This window comes from Convolutriloba macropyga, chromosome 4, assembly GCF_964194025.1.
Source record: "Convolutriloba macropyga chromosome 4, txConMacr16.3, whole genome shotgun sequence".
NCBI classification, from domain to species: domain Eukaryota; kingdom Metazoa; phylum Xenacoelomorpha; order Acoela; family Convolutidae; genus Convolutriloba; species Convolutriloba macropyga.
In genome coordinates, this window is record NC_134471.1 from 33,265,504 (window position 1) to 33,288,890 (window position 23,387).

A 23,387-nucleotide genomic window follows, 5' to 3' on the forward strand; every position below is an offset into this window, starting at 1 on the left:
TGCAAATTTTTGCTAAAGACAAATATCTTGCAAGATCCTGCCCAAGGTATTATATCTTAAGATATTGCCTAAAACGGTTATCTTGCAAGATCTTGACTTAGACCGTTATCCCGTAAAGTTTTGCTGAAGAACTTCATCTTGCAGAACCTTGCTGAAAAGAATTATCCTACAACTCAGGAGAGTTATTTTTCAAAATCTAGCTTAAAGCAGTCATCATGCAAGACCATCTAATAAGACGGTTCTCCTGCAAATTTTTGCTGAAGAAAGTTATCTTGCAAGATTTTGCTTTATGCAGTTATCGTAAAAAATTTTGCTGAGGACAATTATCTCGCAAGATCCTGCCCATGGTGTTATATTGCAAGATATTGCCTAAAACGGTTATCTTGCAAGATCTTGACTTAGACGTTTATCCTGCAAAATTTTGCTGAAGACAGCCATCTTGCAGAATCTTCCTGAAAAAGGTTCTTTTGCAGCTGAGGCAGTTATATTTTAAAATCTTTCCTAAGGCAGTCATCTTGCAAGACCTACTAACAAGACCGTTATTCTGCAGATTTTTGCTGAAGGCAGTTACTTTGCAAGATCTTGCTATGGCGTTTGTCCTGCAAGATACTGCTTAAAACGGTTATCCGATGAGATCTTGCCTGAGACGGTTATCCTGCAAATTTTTGCTGGAAACTGTCATCTTGAAGAGTTTTGCTTAAAACGGTTGTCCTGCAATTTCTGCGGCAAGATCTTGCGTATAACCGCTGTCTATTGAGAACAGTTATCTTGCAAGGTCTAGGTTAACACGATTATCCTACAAATTTTTGCTGCAGACAATTATCTCGCAGAATCTTTCTTTAAGAGGTTGTCATAAAAAATTTGCTGAGGACAAAAATTTTGCAAGATCTAGCTTTAGATGGTTATTGTGCAAATTTTTGCTGACGACAGTTATCTTGCAAGATCTTATTTATGACACTTGTCTGCTGAAAACAGTTATCTTGCAAGATCTCACTTAACACGGTTATCCCACAAATTTTTGCTGAAGACATTTAGCTTGCAAGATCCTGCTTATTGTGTTATCTTGCAAGATATTGCCTAAAATGGTTATTTTGGAAGATCTTGGCTCAGACGGTTATCCTGCAAAGTTTTGCTGAAGACAGTCATTTTCAGAATCTTACTGAAAAGGGTTATCCTGTATCTGAGGACAGTTATCGTTCAAGATATTGCCTAAGGCAGTTATCTTGCAAGACCTTCTAATAAGACGGTTATTCTGCAAATTTTTGCTGAATACAGTTACCTTGCAAGATCTATGGCGGATATCCTGCAAGATATTGCATCCTAAAGAATCTTGCTTGAAACGGTTATCCTGCAAACTTTTGCTGAGGACAGTTATCTTTGACGAGATCTTGCAAAATGACTATCTTCAACAGGAATCTGCAGGATATCCGTCTTAGGCAAGATCTTGCAAGAAAACCGTCTTAGGCAAGATCTTGCGAAATGACTACCTTCAGCAAGAATCTGCAGGATATCCGCCTTAAGATCTTGCAAGATAACTGTATTCAGCAAAATTTTGCAGGATAACAGGTTTAAGCAAGATCTTGCAATATAATTGTCTTCAGCAAAAAAAGACTTGGGCAAGATTTTGCAAGATAACCATCTTCTGTGAGATATTGCAAGATAAGCGTTTTTTGCGAGATCTCGCGAGATAACCGTGTTCTGCTAGATCTTGCAAGATAAGTGTCTTTAGCAAGATCTTGCAGGATAACCGTCTTCGGCAAGATCACCCAAGGTATCCGTCTTCTGCAAGATCTTGCAAGATAACTGTCTTTTTTTGTTATCCTGCAAATTCATGCTAAAGACAGTGATCTCGCAAGATCTTGCCTAAAGCGGTTATCTTCCAAGATCTTTCTTGAGAGAGTTATCTTGTAAGTCTCTTGCATGAGAACCGTCTTATGAGGGAAAATTGTGGACAAAAACGTTTTCATCTCACCCAATGATATTGAAAACAATTAGGGATATTGAATTATTACCGATTGGGGAAACAATTATTACCGATTGGGGATATTGAAAACAAATTGACAGAGCGCAAAACAAGAAAAATTTTTTGTCGAAAAGTAGTATTACCAATAATTGGGCGTAAAAGGAGTCAAATTCTAAATATGGTTAAGATTTTTTTATAATGCTTATCAATGCGTTTGATTTGCTAATGATTGACCTGTCTCTCTAATCAGAAAGCTATAATTTTTTCAACTCTTTCCTCTACTATCCTGGCAAATCCTTAAAACGGACACAATTTTTTACAGGACGCAGCAAATATCAACATACAAGAAATTTTTTAAATTTTTGACCGAATAACTTACTGTTAAACATAAGTTACTTACCTGAAAACAAGGAATGGCTGGTTCTATTTTGCGGAATGTCTTGTAAGTGTTTCCCAGAGTGTGAAGAGAGACCGCAATTCTGCTCTGTATATCTGGAATCAAATCTCTCCTGTCAGAATGGGCTCTTTTAATTGCCAGGGATCTTTGAAGGTATCCGACTGATGCTTCGTAGTCGTTAAGGTAGCTTAAGATTATGCCCATTCGGTTGAAGATTTCGGATAGGAAGATTTCTTCAAGAATGGCATCTTCCTGATAACGAGCTTAAAAAGTTACTATGACTCTACAAACATGTCCTGTATAAGTTACAAAAAGCTTGAGCGTTTAAAAGGAGTCAATCGAGACTATTCAATTTTAGTATCTTCTCCCCCCCCCCCCCACAAGTACGCTATTGGCCCCCCAGTGTTCCCCACAGAGCATAATCCGTTACATATTAAATCATTATGTAAAAATATAACACGAGCTGTTGGGGGACGGGGGCTGCGAATAATAATGACCAACTAAGGGGGAAGGGGCAGAAACGGAGGGAAAATATCAGAATTTTATTTATTTATTTCCATTAGATCTCAAATAGTGCTTTCTTGATTTTCCCAACTTTTTATGACACTTTTAAAGTAAATGATTTATATTAAAAACCGCATATGGTGTCTTATTGGTCGATTGTCACTGGCTTTTTATTGTTCCAAAAATTTTTTTTAGTCATCATCAACAGTATATGTTGCATCTTGGGATTCCCTTTAGCACACACTTGCAACAGCATAAAACATTATTATTTGAGAATCGATAGGCCCCCGGCCGAGGATTTTGCACAAAAATAACGGAGAAAAGAGTGCAAAGAGTGTAAAATTACGATTTTAACATCGTTAGTGCCCCACTTAATAAGTGTGGCTAAAGTGTAATTTAAAGATTTAAAGGTGGAATAAGGGTGGATTAACCTATTTTTACACTCTTTGAATTACAGCATTTAAACTATTTTTTTCACACGCTTTTGATTACAACATTACTTTTTTTACACTCTTTGAATCACATCATTAACATTTTCCACTCTTTTTCCATTTCACACAACATTTTTGAGTAATTTTAGGATCAAGCAAAGGAAAACGTAGCAAATTTCGAAATGATACATCACTTCAATTCAACAGTGATCAACATGCAATGCAACTCAAAACTGCAACAGAAGAAAATTTCTCTGTAGAGGCAACGAAATGAAAGGGAAGGAGTACACTACAAATCCCAATGAGAGTGTTGTGCTCAATTGCGATGAGTGGATCCAATTGAGCCGCGAATGCTTTATTTTGAATTGGAGTAGGCAATTGCACCGCGAGTGGCAAGCCAATTCCTACTATCTGAATTCTTACTTTCTAGATTAGTCAATCGCGGTGCGATTGGCACTTTCTACTTTGCTGAGCTTAAATTGAAAAGCGAATGGCTAGATTTGAATTGAACTGAGTTGCAGCGTTGCAAATGAGGGAATGAAATTAAAATGTTTACAATTTAAGAAATAAGGTTTGTTCAACTCGATCACGAACAAGGAAGCAACTTTTAGATTTATTTATAGTATGAACAACTGAATTTCCTGCATAGACAGTATGAACAGACATATCATTACTAAAAATGGGATGAAGTAAAGTTAACTGAAATAAGAGTAGCACTTGCCCTTCAAATGGAACTAAATAATGAAATTGAACTAAATACGGACATGGATATGTGAAGGGTATCCATTGCCGTATGACATTTCCCCCTCTTTGAGATAAAAATAATATTACTAATTAAAATCAGAAAATTATTAATTATTCACCGGTTACTAAATACTAAAATATTAAATAATAAGTAAAATATATGAGTTTATAAAGTTTGATGATGTTTATTCTGTATCAGAATTTTCTTCATTTTCTGCTTGGAGAACGGTCATCTCCCTAGGCAAATTTTTGGGTTCCTCTGTCCAATCCGATGAATTTCTTGTAGAAGTTTCTCCAATGTCTTGTCGCTCATTTTCAGAATAACCTTCAGTGTTCCTGACTTTTTTTACAATAGTATGAGATGACTTCTTTTTCAGCGTTCGCTTACTTTTTCTTACCGAAGAGATGTCCGAGTCAGAGGTATCGCTAATTGTGAGTTGTCTTTTACTCGACTTTCTCAGAATAGGCGTTGGTGGTTTTGATGAAACCATTTGCGTCGTAGATGGGCCGGGTGCATCAGAGTTGGTCGATTGTGGTGCGTATGGTGAGATTGGACTGAATTGTAGAATTTGCGTGAGATCGGGCCGATTAATAAATGCTTCGTCATGTTTTGGGTTCCTTTTCGGGATTCTCATTTTCAGGGATCTGGCTACATTACTCGCGGAGGAAATACACGATCTGCCTGATGAGACTACACTAACATCGTCAGACTGCTTTCTGTTTCGCTTTATTTTCTTATCCCCTGTATTTTTTCTTATCAGATCCCGCTTATGTTTGTATATTTTCTGTTCAATGGTCTTCTCGTTTATCTTTTTCGGCCGCCATTCTATATATTCTGATAAGTCAGTATCCCGTTCCGCACGCGTACCGAATTTTGCAATGTCAGAATTTCTGACTCGTACTTCCTGTCTGTTCGGTTCCTTAATTACACTGGCTGTAGGGCTCACTTTGCAAACTGTGCTCCCGGGTGCCAATAACTCGTATAACCCATCCAGGATTTTTTTGTCTTTGATTCTCGTGGAGTTTTCGAGCCAGCTTTACTTGGATGCTACGTTCGGAGCAGGGAATTGATCTGGAAATTCCCTCCGATTTAATCAGTCGTTGTTCCCCGTCATTTCGTTTGTCTTGTTCAGCTCTTGCTCTAGAACTCGCGGCACAAATGACGCGTTCGATTTCTGTGTCCGAAAAAAGGGCCGTATCTGCCCATTGTTCCTCTGACAGGTATGACCGACCCGGAATTGTATCTTCGTCTAAATAATATTTAGTTATTGCTTTATAATTAAGATTTTTACTATTAGATTTAGTAGTGATATTTGATATAGGTGTGTTACATTTCCTACCAAAAGGTGCCTCATATGGTGTAGTGTTTATTGTTTTTTGTTTAGATATTCGTAATCGTTGTATTATTGCTCTAAGTGAATTTTCTAAGTCAAATTTTTTATTCAATTGAGATTTCATGGAAGATAATTGACGTTTAAATGTTTGAATAATACGTTCTAGTAACCCAATTGCTCTGTGATCATTTGCTGGTGCAAAGATAGTTGTAATATTATTTTCTGTACAGAATGTTTCGAACTTCTTTCCTGTAAAACATCTAGGTTGATCTAGTCTAATAGTTCTAGGTACTCCGTGTTGATATATCTATATAAATATTTTTTTAAAAAAATTTTAGTACATTTGGGCCTGGGGCTTTTTTTACTTTTTCTGCTGTGGGATATTTTGAATATCTATCTATACTTGTAATGAAATATTGTTCTATGCCGTTTTCAATTGAAATTGGACCGCCAAAGTCTATTTGTATTTCGTCGTTTGGTTCACTACATTTTGGAAGAGGTGCCCATTTGCGGTGCGAAATCACTGATTTAAGGTTCTTACCAGTTTCCGTGCAGGCTTTGCACTCACTGGTTTTTGCCAGTATATCTCTATGTATGTAGGGCCACCAAATGTTCTGTGCAAGGGATAGGATGGCAAAACTTCCGGGATGTGTTGAATGGATGTCCTCCAATACCGCGTCTTTAATTGCCTTTGGAATGGCTATCCGCTCAACCAAACACACACAGCCGTGCTTGACACTCAAGTCCCGCCAATATGAAAAAAGAAAGGGACTTATCTCTTGCAGTCTGGCGGGATCAATCCTAATGACACAATCCCGGACCTCCTTGAGGATTCCATCTTTTCCTGTTAGGATGGCCAGGAACTTCTTGCTGAAGACCTTGTTGAGAGTCTCAGTGAACAGTATATCGTCTGTCTCCTCAATCACGCTACCAGTGGGTGTTTCTGTGTTTGAGGTAGTGTTGGTACCTGGCGTAGATGGGGTGATATCCGAAAATGTCACCCTCGCTTTGGTTGGTGTAGAATTGGATCGGGTTGTTTTGGCTTTGGACATTGTACTAATAGAGTTGACTGAATTATCCAAGATGCAAGAATTTCCAAGATGCAAGAATTTCCATTTGCACTTCTTTTGCAGCGAATTCGTTAATGGAATGTGAACTATTAACTTTGCAGTTATTTGGTGCAAATTGGATTGTTGTAACTTTAAGTGGCATTTGCGATGCAATTGGATGTGTAAAATACGGATTAGATTTAGAAGTAGTAAGTGTCAATTGCGTCGCAAATGGTGTTTTTGGTAGTGAAGGGAGTGGTTGCGATGCAAATGATTTATTGCGTATATGTGAATTAGGTGTTTGTAATGTAGGCAGTTGAGGCGCGAATGGCCGTTTTAACTTGTGTGAGGGTCAATTTGACTTTAGTATGCTATTGAATTTTTTAGTTGCATTTTTTTTATTGATAATCAGGTCTTTCATAGAATTACGGATTGTTGAGATTGTTGCCACAACAAAGTGCTCGTCATATGTTGATATCTTTTTAGCTCTCGCATATGGATTTCTTGAGATATAGTCAACGAGACCCATTTTTGCTCCTGGCATATGTTCTATTGTGAAGTTGTACGTAATTAGTCTATCTATCCATCATGATAATCGGCTGTTATACGATTTGTTTGATCTGTGCTCTTTAAGTATGGACAGGAGAGCTCTATGGTCTGTTACTACGGTAAAATTTTTTCCGTACAAATAGTAATTAAAGTAGTCAATTGACCAAACTATTCCCAATAACTCCAATTCATTAACACTTTAGCGTTCCTCTGTTGAGTTGACAAAATCGTGACGCGAATATTATCGGTTTCCAACCGTCTGGTGTATTTTGCTCCAATGCGGCCCCCAGTCCGGAGCGAAAGGCATCACATTTGACTCTGACGTCATGTTTTGGGTTATAATGTCTGTTTTCTGTGCTATTGGCAAATTTTTCTTTAATCAGATTGAAATGTTTTGTATGTTCGTCTGTCCAAATAAACTTTACTGATTTTTTGATAATTGGTCGAAGTGGGTGGCATAATTGTGCAAGATGTGGTATGAATTTACCAATATAGTGTACTGACCCTAAAAATGATCTAAGGCGTTTTAATGTCGTTGGTGGTGGTATTGTTAAAATTGCTGCAGTTTTACTTTCTAGGGGTGAAATTCCAGTTTGTGTAAACTAATAGCTTAACCATTCAATTTAAGTTTTTGCGAAATGGCATTTCTGAAGGTTAATTCTTAGATTATCATCATCTAACTTTTTTAAACATTTGAAAACATATGCCAAATGGTCTGCTTCAGTGCCGGTGCTGACGATTATGATATCGTCCAAGAAACAATACGTGTTTTGTAGACCTATAAGAGTGTAGTCCATAGCCTTTTGAAATTCTGCCGGCATATCTGTAAGACCATAAAAACCAGTTTTAAATCTATATGTACCAGTAGATTCTCCGCAGATAATGTTAAAATTACAGTGTTTTGCTGTATCGTGGTGTAATTTTAATTGGCTATAGGCAAAGTTTAAGTCTAATGTGGTGAAGTACGCTTGTTGACAGTTTTGTGTGTTGGTAAGGTGCTGTAATATTGTGTCAATGAGCATGTCAATTTTCGGCATTTGATATTTGTTTTTATGTATTGCTTTATTTAGTACTTTGGAATCTAATGCAAATTTTATAGATTGGTCTTTTTTCACTGTGATTACGATTGGAGATATGAAATGTTTGTCAGAGCAACTAGATAGTTTTTCAATGTGGCCTTCAGTCTGTAATCTTTCTAATTCCTCCGACACTCTAGGTTGTAGATTTATAGGAACACGTCGACCTTTTTGATGCTTTGCTGTAAACTTTTGATGAAACGTTGATTTCGCTAAATGTGTCTTGGACAAACCAATTCTTGATACTAAATGAGGAAATTACGTTGCGATTGTCTCTTTTATTTTACATGTAGAACTATTAATGTTATTAACACATTTACCAAATTCTGGTTGTTGTTGTACCACTGCACGTCCAACAGTTGTGAACAGGTCTCTCCCAATTATGTTTTTGTGACCATCTTCTACCACAGTCAACATTGCTGCTCTATCTTTCCAGTTATTGTAAGCAACTGTGGTCTCCAGATAGCCAAGAACTTTTATTGGTTCGTTTGAAAATGTTTTGAGATTCCGTCTTTCTTTCATATCTATCCATTTCACAGAATTTGTGGTTTGAATGATTTGGTTTGCCAACGTTTTCGTTATGAGGCTAACTGCACTTCCAGAATCGATCATTGCATGTGCTTTAGCTTCCCCAAATTTTACCTCAACAGGTATCGGTGCTAGCTGATGTGCTGAGTCAGACGAAATTGCCGCCACGTAATTATCAGAATCACTGTCGTAGTTAGAGTCATACACCTGTTCGTACAATTGCTGAGAGCTGGTTATATAATTATCGGATTCTTAATCATCAGTCTTTTCAGGAGACTGGTCAATTTGATTGACATTCGTTTGTTGGGCTTTCTGTGTTTGTCCCTGTGACTTTTTTGGTTTTCGACACTTTCTTGCAAAATGGCCTATTATTCCACAATTATTGCATTTCTTTCCATTCGCGGGGCAAATCTGCTTATGTTTATAACTCCAACGAAGGCCGCAGTTGGTACAAAAATTTGTGTATTGAGAGTTCTGGGGCACAGTTGCGTATCGTGTGAAATCTCGCTTAGTTTGTGGAACATTCGCGTTGCGATTACGTAAGTAGTTACTGTTGATTGCATTTACAGAGTTTGTACCCGACAACAAATTCTGGTTGATCTTTTGTTGATTCTGAGCTCCCATCTCCATTTGAATAGCTATCTCTAGTGCTTTGGATGGTTCGACTGTTTCTTTTAACAGTTCTTTCTGGGTCTCGTGATCAATCATATTTAGTATGAATGCATCACGAATCAAGGTAGTTTCTTCACTACCGAGACTACAATTTTCAGCTTGTTCTATGAGACAGCCATAGAAGCTTTCACAGATTCACCTTTTTGCTGCTTACATGAATAGAAGACAAAACGATCGTAAGTTATGTTTCGAATTTTCGTGAAGGAATCCTCCATTGCCTGCCATAGTTCTTTGAACGGTTGTTTTTCTTTTTGAAAATGGAGATATTTACTTTTGAAAATTCGTCGTCCTTCCGTTCCGATACTCAAGTACAATAGGGATATCGATTTTTGCTCACATATTCCCAATGGTTTATCCCCACACAAGATCCCAATTTCCTCAATCTTTTTACAACGATTTTGCCAGTTTACCTTCAGTTAATGATTACGAACTTTTCGATCCCTTTCCGTCGCTTGTGTATGGTTTTCCACTGGTTCCTCATAGGTTGGTTCAGGCGGGTAGGTTACTGCTGCTGGTGGATCGTTTAGTAGATTGTCAAGTTGGATTCCCTCTTTAGCTAGTAAGGCCAGTTTCCACTGTTGATGCCATTTGTCCCATGTCAGAGGAGGTGTTGCTGTCGGCTTTTCCCAGAATGCCTCTATGTGAAAAGTTGTCTTCCTAGATTCCGCTGCTAACTGCGCCATGTTGTGCTCAATTGCGATGAACGGATCCAATTGAGCCGCGAATGCTTTATTTTGAATTGGAGTAGGCAATTGCGCCGCGAGTGGCAAGCCAAATCCTACTATCTGAATTCTTACTTTCTAGATTAGTCAATCGCGGTGCGATTGGCACTTTCTACTTTGCTGAGCTTAAATTGAAAAGCGAATAGCTAGATTTAAATTGAACTGAGTTGCAGCGTTGCAAATGAGGGAATGAAATTAAAATGTTTACAATTTAAGAAATAAGGTTTGTTCAACTCGATCACGAACAAGGAAGTAACTTTTAGATTTGTTTATAGTATGAACAACTGGATTTCCTGCATAGACAGTATGAACAGACATATCATTACTAAAAATGGGAGGAAGTAAAGTTAACTGAAATAAGAGTAGCACTTGCCCTTCAAATGGAACTAAATAATGAAATTGAACTAAATACGGACATGGATATGTGAAGGGTATCCATTGCCGTATGAAAGAGAGAGACGTGAAACAAAATATTGTTTGTTCTTGAAGGGCAGCCAATAATGTTTTAGATATATTGTATGCAAATTGTGCACCAATCAATCTGCAATTGAACACTTTTTTTGCCGCAGTGGTATCATCTCCTAACGCTGTAAGTGGAAGTAAAGAACTAACCGAACAGGCCTCTGGAACAGGAAAAGAAAGAAATAGAAAAATCTTCTAAGGGAAAATTCAACGTTATTGTAAAAACATTCATCATTGGCATCATTGATCAATACCGGAATTCAATTGGTTAAAATTTTCTCACTGCTTTTTTCTCAGAAAAAGCGCACTTTAATTTGCTGAAATTGTTCACTAAAATATTCCTCAAGTTATGTGATGATAATTACTATTTCAGTTTTTTGTGTACTAATCTCAAATAATGGTTGAATTTTGTTGTCACAAAGTTCTCTCTGACAGGAGAATGTGGTATACACATCAGTTCATTTACCGTTTTGCATTTAACACTCGCGTTACACTATAGTTTTTTAGTTGTTCGTGCCTATCGGGTAATCATTTCAGTTCATAATTTATACATTGAACTTCTGTTAGAATGAGTTCTTTTTATAAATCTCACATTACAGGCTTTTTAAAAAAACCGCTCACATATCTCTGCGATAAATTTATCAATCAGCCAAATTTGACTGAACAAAAATACCCAATTGAGCATTTAGTTCCTCACCAATGAAGTGCGTTCGAGCAAGTAAAGAATTCAACGACCCGTATGGAGAATGGCGCGCTCTTTTCTAAGCAACGCATACCGTCTGTAAATTGTTTTTGAAAAAAGTCTGGTGTTTTTGAAGCATTATTGCAGCACAAACCAGCGCTTAAAATTATTTTCAGAATTTCTGTGGAAATCAAACATAATTTTTTCCTTGCATGCACTACTTGACCAAGGAGAGCTTCGCTCACAGTAAAATAAGTTAGTAAATTAGGACTAAACTGTGCAATTGTAGCCCAGGTTGAGGTCCAGACCCAAATTGAGTTATGATCAGACCGAGTCGAGCGCACACCCGTGTGTTTCCAGACCGAAATTACAGGGTCTTTTCGGAAGTTCGAGCGCACTACGGTCTGGAACATGGTCTGGAGATGGTCTGATCAGAGGTCATTTTGGTCTGAAAAGTCTGATCATAGGCGGATTCGATGCGCACTTGGGTCTGATCAGAAATGCTTTTGAACGCAATTGGGTCTGATCAGGAACCATTTCGAGCACATTTTTTTCCATTTTTTTGTTTTTTTTAATGAGAGATGTTGGCTCTGCCAGGAGGCAGCTATAAAGCAGCGTTCTGATCAGAGACTCATCTAAAATCCGATAGCCCTGATCAGAAAACAGGAGTCCAGCCGATAACAGAGGCCGGTCCCCTTCAGAAAAAACTTTGATCAACTGGAGACCACGATGTTTCATATGGAAAGCTGTCTAAACTCATCCATTCAGTCAGAAATATACACTAAAAGGTACATTAAATGAAATTTGTTCTCAACAGTTGGGTTTCGTTTTCTTTAGCAATACTTTTATAATTGATTTTTCCTTAGATTCATTAAATACTACAAACATCAGTTGTTTTGAAATGAATATATTATAGCAAAATTAGAAGATTTTTTCATAATTAAAATCTTTCTCTGATCAGACTATTTCGAGCGCACTTGGGTCTGATCAGGGGCAACTTCGAGCGCAATTGGGCCTGATCATAGTCTGATTAAGGTCTGGGCAATGGTCTGAATTTGAATCTGGACCATGGTCTGGAGATGGTCTGATCAGAACTCCTTCAAAACTCCTTCAGTCTGGAAAGTCTGATCAGAACTCAATCAGTCTAGAAAGTCTGATCAGAGATAATTTCGGTCTGGAAAGTCTGATCAGAGATAATTTTGGTCTGGACCTCAACCTGGGAGGATATTTCTAAGAAGATAATTTCTTCAAAATTACACTTTTCCACTTTTCCCTGCTAAAAACTGGAAAAGAAAAATTTGTTATCTAAAATCTAATAACAGGGGTTTTTTAAAGCGTAATGAGAGTGGAGTAAAGTGTGTTCTGAGTGTAGTAACTAAGACAGAAGGTAAAAAGTGTAAAACAAAAGTGTAAGATCCTCAAAAGTACAGTTTTACCTGCTATTTAAGCCTTATTCTCGCCTAATAACGGTGGAATACGGTCGGACACCTCGGCCCGGGGTCAGACTACAATTGGTTTTGCAACGAGGAGACTGTTTACCTAAAGTGCGCACAATATAAATTTTTGGCCACTCTAGTTTGAATTAGTGCTTCAAAACTAAATCAAACGAAAATTATTTCCTGATTGAAACTTCGAAAGTTTTCTCAGGAAATTACCCCGGGAACTTACTCTATGACATTTTAATTTTATATCAGATATGAAAGCGAGTGATTCTGAAAATAATTGACAATGAAAATGGTAATTTGTCAAAACCTGACTGCAAAATTTTCGCCAGTCGCAATCTTGAAGTGCACCCAAATAAGTTAACACCAATAAAAACTGAATCACTTTTGCTGTAATTCAACTCTTATTTCCTCATCAAAAGGTTTTGTTGACAATTTTGATTGGTAAAAAAGCAACAAAGATTGCATCGTTTTGCAAAATTTGTTCACCTATTTGGCAACTATGTATGTGAGTATTTTCATTACAAAGACTGTGTGATACATATGAATACCTGTATATATATATATATATATATATATATATATATATATATATCGAAACCTTTATGTGTACCTAATTATCAATCTACCCTCTATTTTAATATTCATATCATACATATAATAACTTAGGTTATGACTTCTTATTATTCACGTATAAATATGTTCCCGCTAGTCTACTAAATTATTTCATATTTTGTTCATAGTATTTTATTATAAGTAATCATAATCTCGAATATCAATCTGAATTCATGTTGCTTCTGTAAACGCTCTTAATCTACTCAAGTCAAATTCTAGCTTGGATTCGCACCGCGATTCCTATAAGCAAAATTAGCAAAACACACTTATTTACGGATTCGCTACGCGATTCCTGTATAGTTTTGAGATAGTGTATTCATGACACTATTATAACTCTGTCTGCTAAATCAAAATATAACACGGCGCAGCCAGCAATAAAGGACAGCAGCAAATCTCCACTCTGAATTCAACCGTTCTGGGAGGAAAAGTCAACCCTAGAGCCCCCAATTCGATGGGAATCTTGGAGGACGCAGCTAAAACTTGCAATTCTTGCTCGCGAAGGAATTGAAGTGGACCTTCTATTAGCTGATTCTCCAGAGAATGTTATTCTGCCTCGTGAACCGGCTTATGAAGTCGCAGTCGAGAACCCGACAGCACAATCAGAAAGAGATCGACGCACCCGTAACGAACAGGCAAAAACAGCGTGGAAGAATCATTGTCAACGCATTGAAGCGGTAGGCATACTATGCGGAGATAAACCGTGGAAACTCTGTGATCGAAAAGCATCTTCAATGATGTACTTGAGTCTGGGAACGGAAGGACATCGAGTATTTAATTCGAAAAACTCGACTGTTAGTCTCGAGGAAATTTCAACGAAAAATCTTTGGGAGGTTTTGAATATAACTTTCATTCGAATTCATAACATAACTTTTGACCGATATCTCTTTCTTACACGGAAACAGCAAAAGGGAGAACCGATTGAAAAATTTTATGGTCATCCCGAAGAACTTTCGGAGAATCGTGATCTAGGAGAAAAAGGGGATACTATTATCAGAGACGTTTTCATCGCAAACATGCAAAATGAAGATATTCAAAAAGAACTCCTAAAAGAAACGGTCGAACCCGACAAAGCATTAGCAAAAGCAATCAACATTGAAATGGGTACCTTTAATCAACTCAAAATGAACGCAATCAAAACTGAACACAACTGAAAAAGCCCACAACTTGTCATTTCTGTGGAATGAATTGGACTTCTGAACACCGCAATAGATGTCTTGCCCGAGGAAAGAAGAGTAATAACTGTGGAATTGAAAACCACTTCACAAAGGTTTGTCGAAAACCCAAAGACCCCAATTCGTACCCAAAACCTAAAGCACGGGTCAACAATGTAGAAAAAGATGACCAAGTTGAGAACGTCAATCAAATTTCGGTTGATTTTGACCCCGATTTGGAATCAAACTACTCATCAGATGAAGATAATTGTGTAGCTGCAGTATCTTTGACAGACTTCGCAATTTCTGTGGAAGCGATCAATCTTCCTGTAGTGCTTGGAAATACAGCAACGAACGTCTTGGTGGATTCGGGTTGCGTATGCACAATAATAAATGAATCATTGGCAAATTCAATCGTTTCTCAAGACTCAAGTTCGAAGTGGATACGAGAGGCGAATACCAAACAATTGAAAACTTTCTCTAACGAGCCTAGTCATACGCTAGGCATCCTTCAAACTTCAATTCAAAGCAACAATTGGTACGAGAATCCAATAGAAGTTCAAGTAGTGACGGATGGTCATCGCCAACTGTTGGGTAGAGATTTGTTTCCTGCTCTCGGACTCTCAATTCAACAATCAAATAATCAAACAACAATTTAGCAGGTAGAACAAGAATACTGTCCAATCAAAAAACAGATTGTAATCGATTTTCCTGACCTAATCTCCAGAATTGGTAAGTCCAAAGTTCTTATAGTTCGTTCAAAATTTCATAGTAACTATACCCCATCACACCAAAAAGGTCGTCGTGTTCCTATAAATTTGTTAGATATGGTATCTGACGAGTTGAGGAAACTTTCAGAACAAGGGTATATTGAAAAACTACAAGAATCGTCTGATAAAAACTTTATTTCTCCCGTCGTAATTACAGTCAAGAAGGACAAATCCGTAAAGTTAGCTCTTGATTCGAAAGTTCTGAACAAAGCAATACACAAAAATAAATATCAAATGCCAAATATAGATAGCCTCATCGATTCAATTTCAAAACACATTAATAAGTCTAATCATGGAGAACATGTTTATTTTTCGACGATTGACTTAAAATACGCATATAGTCAATTAAACTTGCACCCGGATACCGCACGTCATTGTAATTTCAATATTATTTGTGGCGACGCAACGGGTACGTATCGTTTTAGAACGGGATTTTATGGTCTTACTGATATGCCGGCAGAGTTTCAAAAAGCGATGGATTATACACTGATTGGTTTGTCTAACACATAATGTTTTCTTGATGATATAATCGTGGATAGCAAAGGTAATAAGGAATCGCACCTCAAATAGGTTTGCAATTGCCTGCAGAAACTCGAGGCCGATAATCTCAGAATTAATTTAAGCAAGTGTCACTTCGCAAAACATCAGATAAATTGGCTTGGTTTCACATTTTTACAAAGTGGTGTTAAACCTATAGAGACTAAAACAGCAGCAATTGCAGAAATCAAAGCACCTAAAACATTGAAACAATTACGATCATTCCTAGGTAGCGTTCATCATTTAAGTAAATTTATCCCTAATCTTGCCAAAATATGCCATTCTCTTCGGCATTTATTAAAGAAAAGTAAAAAATTTATTTGGAATGAAAATCACCAAACATACTTCGAGCATATCAAAACTGCCATTGCAAACGCTACAGAAAATACTCATTTTAACCCGACATTGGAAACGCGAATCAAATGCGACGCATCCCGCCAAGGTTTAGGCGCTACGCTTGAGCCATTAGATTGTGACGGGTGGAAAACGGTGGCTTTTGCATCTCGTTTTCTTAATAGCAATGAAGAACGTTATAGTATAGATGAATTAGAATTACTTGGTGTGGTCTGGGCCATTGAATACTTTAAATACTATCTATTTGGGAAGAACTTTACAGTCTTGACAGACCACAGAGCACTACTTTCAGTCTTAAAATCTACTACTTTCAATCACCCTTCCAATAAATCCTACAATAGCAGATTAACACGATGGATTGATCGTCTGTTACCCTTTGATTTTAATATAGAGCATATTCCTGGCACTAGAATGGGTTTAGTTGATTCTATTTCGCGTCAACCAAATCAAAAAGCAAAAAGCATCACTCAAAACGATGAGGAATTCATGGTAGCAACAATTTTCCGTATTCGCGACGCAATTACATCTTTATTTAGGTGCTCAAATAAAATTCCTTTCCACAGGTGGCACCATACCAGCAAAAGTCAACTACAAGTAAACAAGACGCGCGTCCACTCTTGCAAACCTGCTAAAAGTAGCACGCATACTTCAAATGCCTCAAATAATTTACTCACTACTCGAGCACAAGTAAATAATTACAATTCGAAATTCATTTCTCGCTTTAATTGCCACGCAAATCAATTGCTCAAATCTAATACTGCAGGCGCATTGCGAATCCAGTCGACAAATTTTCATTGTAATTCAACCGCAAACTTGAAGCAACACGTACAATATATCACAATGTCAGCAAACGATGCATCTCAAAACAATCCCTCCGCTTCGCCACAAACCCCAAGAGTGACATTCCGCACCCAATCTACACCAATCACAACTACAAGTGCCGGACCCAGCAACACTCAAGCCTCATCATCGCCCGAAGATTACGATATTGAGATATTTCGGGAGGAGATCTTTGAGAACAACCTCAACCAACTATTTACAAAATCATTTCTCGCAGTTCTCGCCAGCAAGGACGCGGTGCTGAAGGAAACTCGAGACTGCGTCATACAAGACGACGAGGCCCGGTGTAAAGAGGTCAGCCCGTACATTCATTCATTCTGAAAGGACCTTCATGTGAAATCCGGCTGCCTATGTGTCGACCAACGTGTTGCTATTCCCAACTCCATCAAAGAAGCTGTGTTAGAATCCATCCATATGACACTTCCCGGTAGTTGGGGGATGATCTCCCTTTCTCAATACGCATGGTGGCCATACATGCACAGAGAAATTCTGACAAAAACATCAGATTGTGTCCCATGTACAGAGATTGGTAAGAATTTAAAGCCTATTGTACCAAAATCTAAATGGCATCCACAAACAGCTTGTCAAGAACCTAATGAAGAAATACAAATTAATTTTGGGGGTCCTATAATTAACGATAAAGATAAAGATATTTATTTCTTAACATGTATTGATCGTTATTCCAAGTATCCGACAATTCGAATATTTGACAATGCTAATAGGGTAAATGTAGTAAAACTCCTTCGTGACTACGCATATACTCATGGAGTTCCGCGAACAATACGTTTAGACCAAGCAACTTGTTTCGTAGATCAACTAATTACAAACTATTGTAATGAAATTAATATTAACATTCTCGACGCTCCGGTCGGTGATCATAGAGCTATTGGATTGGTGGAGCGAATGCTCCAAACAATAAAAAGACGTTTATCTTGTATGAAAGCTGAAAATAAAGATATATTCTCAACGTCCAAAGCGATTAAACAAATCGTTTCTGATTAACGATTAACAAAACAGAAAACGACAAAAATGACACCGTTTGAAGCTCATTTCGGCCGTCCTGCAAATACTCCTTTAAGGAATATTAGCACCCTTCCATCAAGTTTAAATTTAACTTATGAAAAAATTATTAATCACTATTTAGATGCCGATACAGTACCTGCTAATGATTTTCTGGATGAAGCTGGATGGCTCAGCCTTAACAGAAGTGACAGTGAAGTTGGAGAGAACATGTGCCAGAAATCATTAGACGCAGGCCAGCGTTATCGAGATGCAGATAACAAGGAATCCCGATTCATTACCCACCCAAAACTTACAGACCCTATACCCCGAACGGAACAGTCCCTCAACGTTAAATTGGCCCCAAAACTCCCGAACAAAAAGAGAGCAAAGAGACAACTAGCAGGTCTTTATGAGGTCCTTAAACCAAGATCATTTGTGACAAAGTCATCGCCAACAACAACCACCATTAACGAGCCAGGACGAGCCCCAGTAAAAGTTCTTGACAGTGACCTTGCACAATTTGGAACCAGAGCCGAAAGATCTACAAACATCTGGACATATGCGTAACGACGTCCCGCACCATATGAAAAAACAACAGAAACCAAAATTGTGAAGCACAGCAACGATCTGAGGAAACAAAAATGGGCGAAATAAAGATCCGATACGGACAACGTGATACTACATCTGTAGTCTCATCAGTGAATTCAAATGTTTCACGTGCTTTGACAGTGCGTAAACCAGCCAAGCCGCAACTTAAACGTCGTCGCAACACTAATCTAAATGAATCGAACGAGAACGTAACGATTTCAGACCAACCATTAATTTCAATTGTACCGGCTCCACCTGCACCTACCCCACAGGCTCCACAGACATCATCCATACCCCCTAGTTCTGAAGATCAAACTGAAGGCCGTAAATGAAAACGAACACAGTTTTACGGTTTTACTGAAGCGGACATTTCTCCAACCAGTTCCTTGGCGTCTACAAGCTCAGCTAAACCAAAGAAACGAAAAACCAAGAAGCACAAGAAAGGTCTCACAACCGAAAATTCCGTAGTTGCACTTATTCAAGATGCAGAGCAGTCACGAATTCCATCACCAGCCCGACCTGATCTGCAATTAGGACAGACTTCACCACCTGATCCCCGAATCAGATATTACGAATATGAACAGGAACGTGAAATGTCAGTGTGGGAAGTTGAAAATGAAATCTAGTGAGAAGTTAAAACTTTGCAAACTTTGATGAACTACAGCATCCTAATTCTTTTATGCATTTGCCTTGCGTTTGCAATTTTCAATGTGTATATCTAACGTAATTTATTTCTTTTGCTGTTTAATTTCAATTTATAATTTGTTCATGTATTCGCTCCGCGAATCCACTTCGTTATGTACGTGCAATTTAATTTCTTTCTCATTTTGGTTATATACATGCTATAATTTTACAATGTACTCGCTCTGCAAATCCAATCTTATTTGGATTTTCTAATTTATTGTGCGGTAATTGCTATTCTAATTTCTCAATACAATAATCACATACATATGCTTTGCATATACATAAATTTTAATCTTGTTGTTCATAAAACTAAAACAATTGCAATACCTTTCCATTCTACTTTATGTTGTGTTCAACCAATTTAGTATTTCTTGTATTGATTTTAAAATTGTAAATGCATTTAAAATTTTCTATGTCATGGGGGAAATGTGATACATATGATTACCTATATATATAGCGAAACCTTTATTTGTACCTAGTTATCAATCTACCCTCTATTTTAATATCCATATCATACATATCATAACTTAGGTTATGACTTCTTATTATTCACGCATAAATATGTTCCCGCTAGTCTACTAGATTATTTCATATTTTGTTCATAGTATTTTATTATAAGTAATCATAATCTCGAATATCAATCTGAATTCAAGTTGCTTCTGTAAACGCTCCTAATCTACTCAAGTCAAATTCTAGCTTGGATTCGCACCGCGATTCCTATAAGCAAAATTAGCACAACACAATTATTTACGGATTCGCTTCGCGATTCCAGTATAATTTTGAGATAGTGTATTCGTGACACTATTATAACTCTGTTTGCTAAATCAAAATATAAGAGACTGGCATAGTTCAAGGGTTTATCTTTGAGATGAAGTAAAAAATTTACCTAATGAACAAAATGTTTTGTGAACCAGTTTGAGTTTGGTAAATTTTTACATGTATCAAAAGTTGTGTTACTTTTTGATTGGTGCTCTTACTAAATAAAAAAAAATGTCAAATGAGCTTTCGCTTTGATTTTAAACTTAACATTTGAACAAATGGAAAATATTCTAACTATAGTTAAGTCAATATTAATTTCGTCAAAAAAATTTGTCCTCACTAGAGAAAAAATTGAAACTGTCTCCGGCTAACGGCATACTTACCAACAATTAGAGATTAATTTTTCTTTCAATATAAATTAAACTGCCAACAAACAACTTTTAACAGTTAAAGAAATATTAACAACTGCTGACAATCTTTGTTGAATGGTGTAAACGGTCCGCAACCGTTTAGCACCCCAATCCTTCCCTTGTTATTTAGTTCAAATTAATTGAGTTCATATTCATAACCGCTGTAAAAGTCATGTATCTAACTTTGATTATTCAAGACTTTAAAAGCCAAACCTTTTCATTCATTATCATACATGACTTTCATCGTGCCATACCTAGCTTTGATCATAAATGCGGGTATAAGCAACACCTATGTGAGCTATTATTTAACATTTATACAAGCTTATAGAAGAAGACACAGCAAATTAAACTCTTGAAAAACAGACGGTGTCTCTGAAAGCGGATCAGACCAAAGAAAAGAAAACAAATTCTGGCGCATCCTAAGTTTTAAAACCGAACCATCGACTCACAATACAGAGACAACTTGAAACTTCTGACTTGTAGTTTTTCATTAAAACTTTTAAAAACCCACCACCTAGCTGAATTAAACGTGCTATAGATTTTTTCTATCTATCATTTTTGGTGCTTTAAATTTATAGGCTGTCAGGCTTTCTAAGTAAGTTACACTTCGATGACCTTCCCCATGCATTGTTCATTGCACTCCGAACAATATGATGCAGTCCGCTCAATGCAGTTCTCTAGTCCATGCGGCTAGAGGTCCAATTTTTGCTAATAAGATTGGTTGGGGCGTGAGTGGGGAGGCTGCGGGCGGGTTCTCTTTTGATTCAACGTATAGGCCTACGACGGGGATAGTCGAACATATTTATACATAGGTAGAAAAGCCTTATTCTTCTAAGATTATAGCGCGTTCTAGTTCGGCTAAAACTCTCTGACCCTAAGTCAAGCGAAAATGCATTAAAAAATTCAGGGTTTGCGTAAGCCCTTCTTACATTCAAAAAAAACAATAGCTGATTCTGATTTACAGTTTTGCACCTGCTGACACGGAAGTGCGAAAGATTTTGTTACCACGCGCAAAATTTTTTAAAAGGTAAAACAGTATAATCCCAGTTTAGGGTGTTTCTCTGCAACCGCTATCAGACAAAAACCCTCCCCACAACGCAAAGCGTAGATAAAACACTTTAATAAACAGCATTCAATCAAGATTTGGTAAAACATAAGACAACCAACCAAACCAATGATATCTGTCCACACCAGCAACATAAATAGCATTCAAGTTATTTTAGATACAAAAAAAAACAATTAGTAAGCGTTCTAACAGCACTTCAAGCGCCAACTATAAGTGCAGTGACTCATAAAACTCCTAGTGCAATAAAGTTTTTCTGTGAATGCCATCGTGCAACCATAAACTATGCAACCATTAACCATTGAGACAAGGCAAAGCCATCTCAAGCGAACCCAAAACAAATTCAACCTCCAAGGCTCAACACATGCAACTCTTGAAGTTCAGCGTCATTGAGTTGGAAGCAGCACAAGACTTACTCGGCAAACAGATGCAACAAACAGAAGCAGCAGTAGATCTCCAGGAGCTCATTGGCGAAATTCGAATGCAAAAAGCGGAGCTTGATCATATTTGTAACAAACTCATAGACCAACAGTTGACACAAGATCAATTCGACACAGTTGCTTCAGAGTCTGCACGGAGAAAATGCAAATGGCTGAGAACAAATCAAAAAATCAGATTGTTTCATGGGTCAACCATCAAAGGTTCCTCTCTTCCCACACCTCCTCGGAAGAACCCAACAAACTACGGAGCAAGGTTGGTGTTTCAGGAACCAGACGTGAACAACCAAGCGGAATTAGACGAAAAACACCAATGTGAAATGCAGTTGAAAACTCTGAGATGAGGTGTTCAGTTCTGATGACCTTGATGGTGTACTGTCCAAAAACCGACATCGTGACCTTCAGAAAGAGAGAGCAAGTGTAACAAAATACAACGCTCACCAACAGAAACCAAAAGAGAAGAGTGAGATGCGGGAGCATCAAAGCCTCAGTGGAGATGCGGAGCAGGTTTAAAGTTGTCCAATTTTTGATGTTAATGTTCCAAATCAGGGTTTGGCTACCCTCAATATTTCAAGCGATCAACCATCAGACACTGTGTACTGGAACTCCGGTACAATCTCGGGATTTCAACCTCAAGCAATGCCTGACAAATTCACTCAACCTTTTACAGACAATCACTATCCACGTGATCAGCAACAGTCATGTCTTTTGTTCGGTAGTCAAATGGATCACTCATTTACAAAGACAAACAAAATGATTAACGCTCCCAACGGAGAGATCAATCGTCACTTAAGTATAATGCCACAACAGTTTTCTGAGCAACAGTTCCCACAACGGCCCCACAATTCTGAAGGGACCAATCATCAAGTGATGATGAATGCGTTCAGTCAACCAAAGATTTGTATTGACTATTTTTCCTTTGATGTGGCTTCAATGGTACAGTTTTTTCAAGTCAACTATTCACGCCAATCCAGCTCTTTCAACTGTTCAGAAAATAACATACTTGCAAAACTCTGTAACTCACAAAGCAAAACATTTCATCTGTGGTTACTCTTACAACGGGTACTTCTATGAGGAGGCACTTCAGGAACTTATCAGAAAATTTGAACAGTCGCAGCATGTTGTGAGTGGGTACCTCACACAACATGAACAATGGCCTAAGACCAGAATGGATGATCCCAGCAGCTCTGTAAGTTTTGCGTCCTTCCTCAGACGTTTAGTACAGACCTTTCAACTTCACCATTTTGAATCGGATCTAAAAGCTTCTGCGGTAGTTAAAATTGCCAAGAAAAAGGTGACAACACCAAGGACGATTCGCTGGAATCAACATGTAAGGAGGATGATAATAGAGCAACCCAATTTGGCTAATTTTGCAGATTGGATCAGCAAATATGCAGAGGCTTGCAAGAATTTCTTTCCACAAAGACCACAAAAAACAGAACGGTTTGAACGGCTCTCCCAAGGCCAGAAACACCTCGACATAATTCTTCAAGCCAGCTCAAATTGTCAACTATGTTCTGGGGATCACAACCTTGGTCGCTTCAAAGAATACCTGAGTAAGTCTGTAGCTGACCGTCAGCAATTGGTGAGGCATCACAACTTGTGTGTCAATTGCTCGAAGA

At 37.7% G+C, this 23,387-nt stretch overlaps 1 protein-coding gene across 1 annotated transcript in view; it reads right to left on the minus strand.

The window, feature by feature from the left end:
• The window catches only part of LOC142337626 (TPR repeat-containing protein DDB_G0287407-like), an 86,541-nt gene that overhangs the window by 48,213 nt on the left and 14,941 nt on the right, over positions 1-23,387 (minus strand). Inside the window, exon 4 of the mRNA XM_075386993.1 lies at positions 2,364-2,612. Coding sequence (XP_075243108.1) covers positions 2,364-2,612 — 249 coding nt within the window. The remainder of the gene's footprint in view (positions 1-2,363; positions 2,613-23,387) is intronic.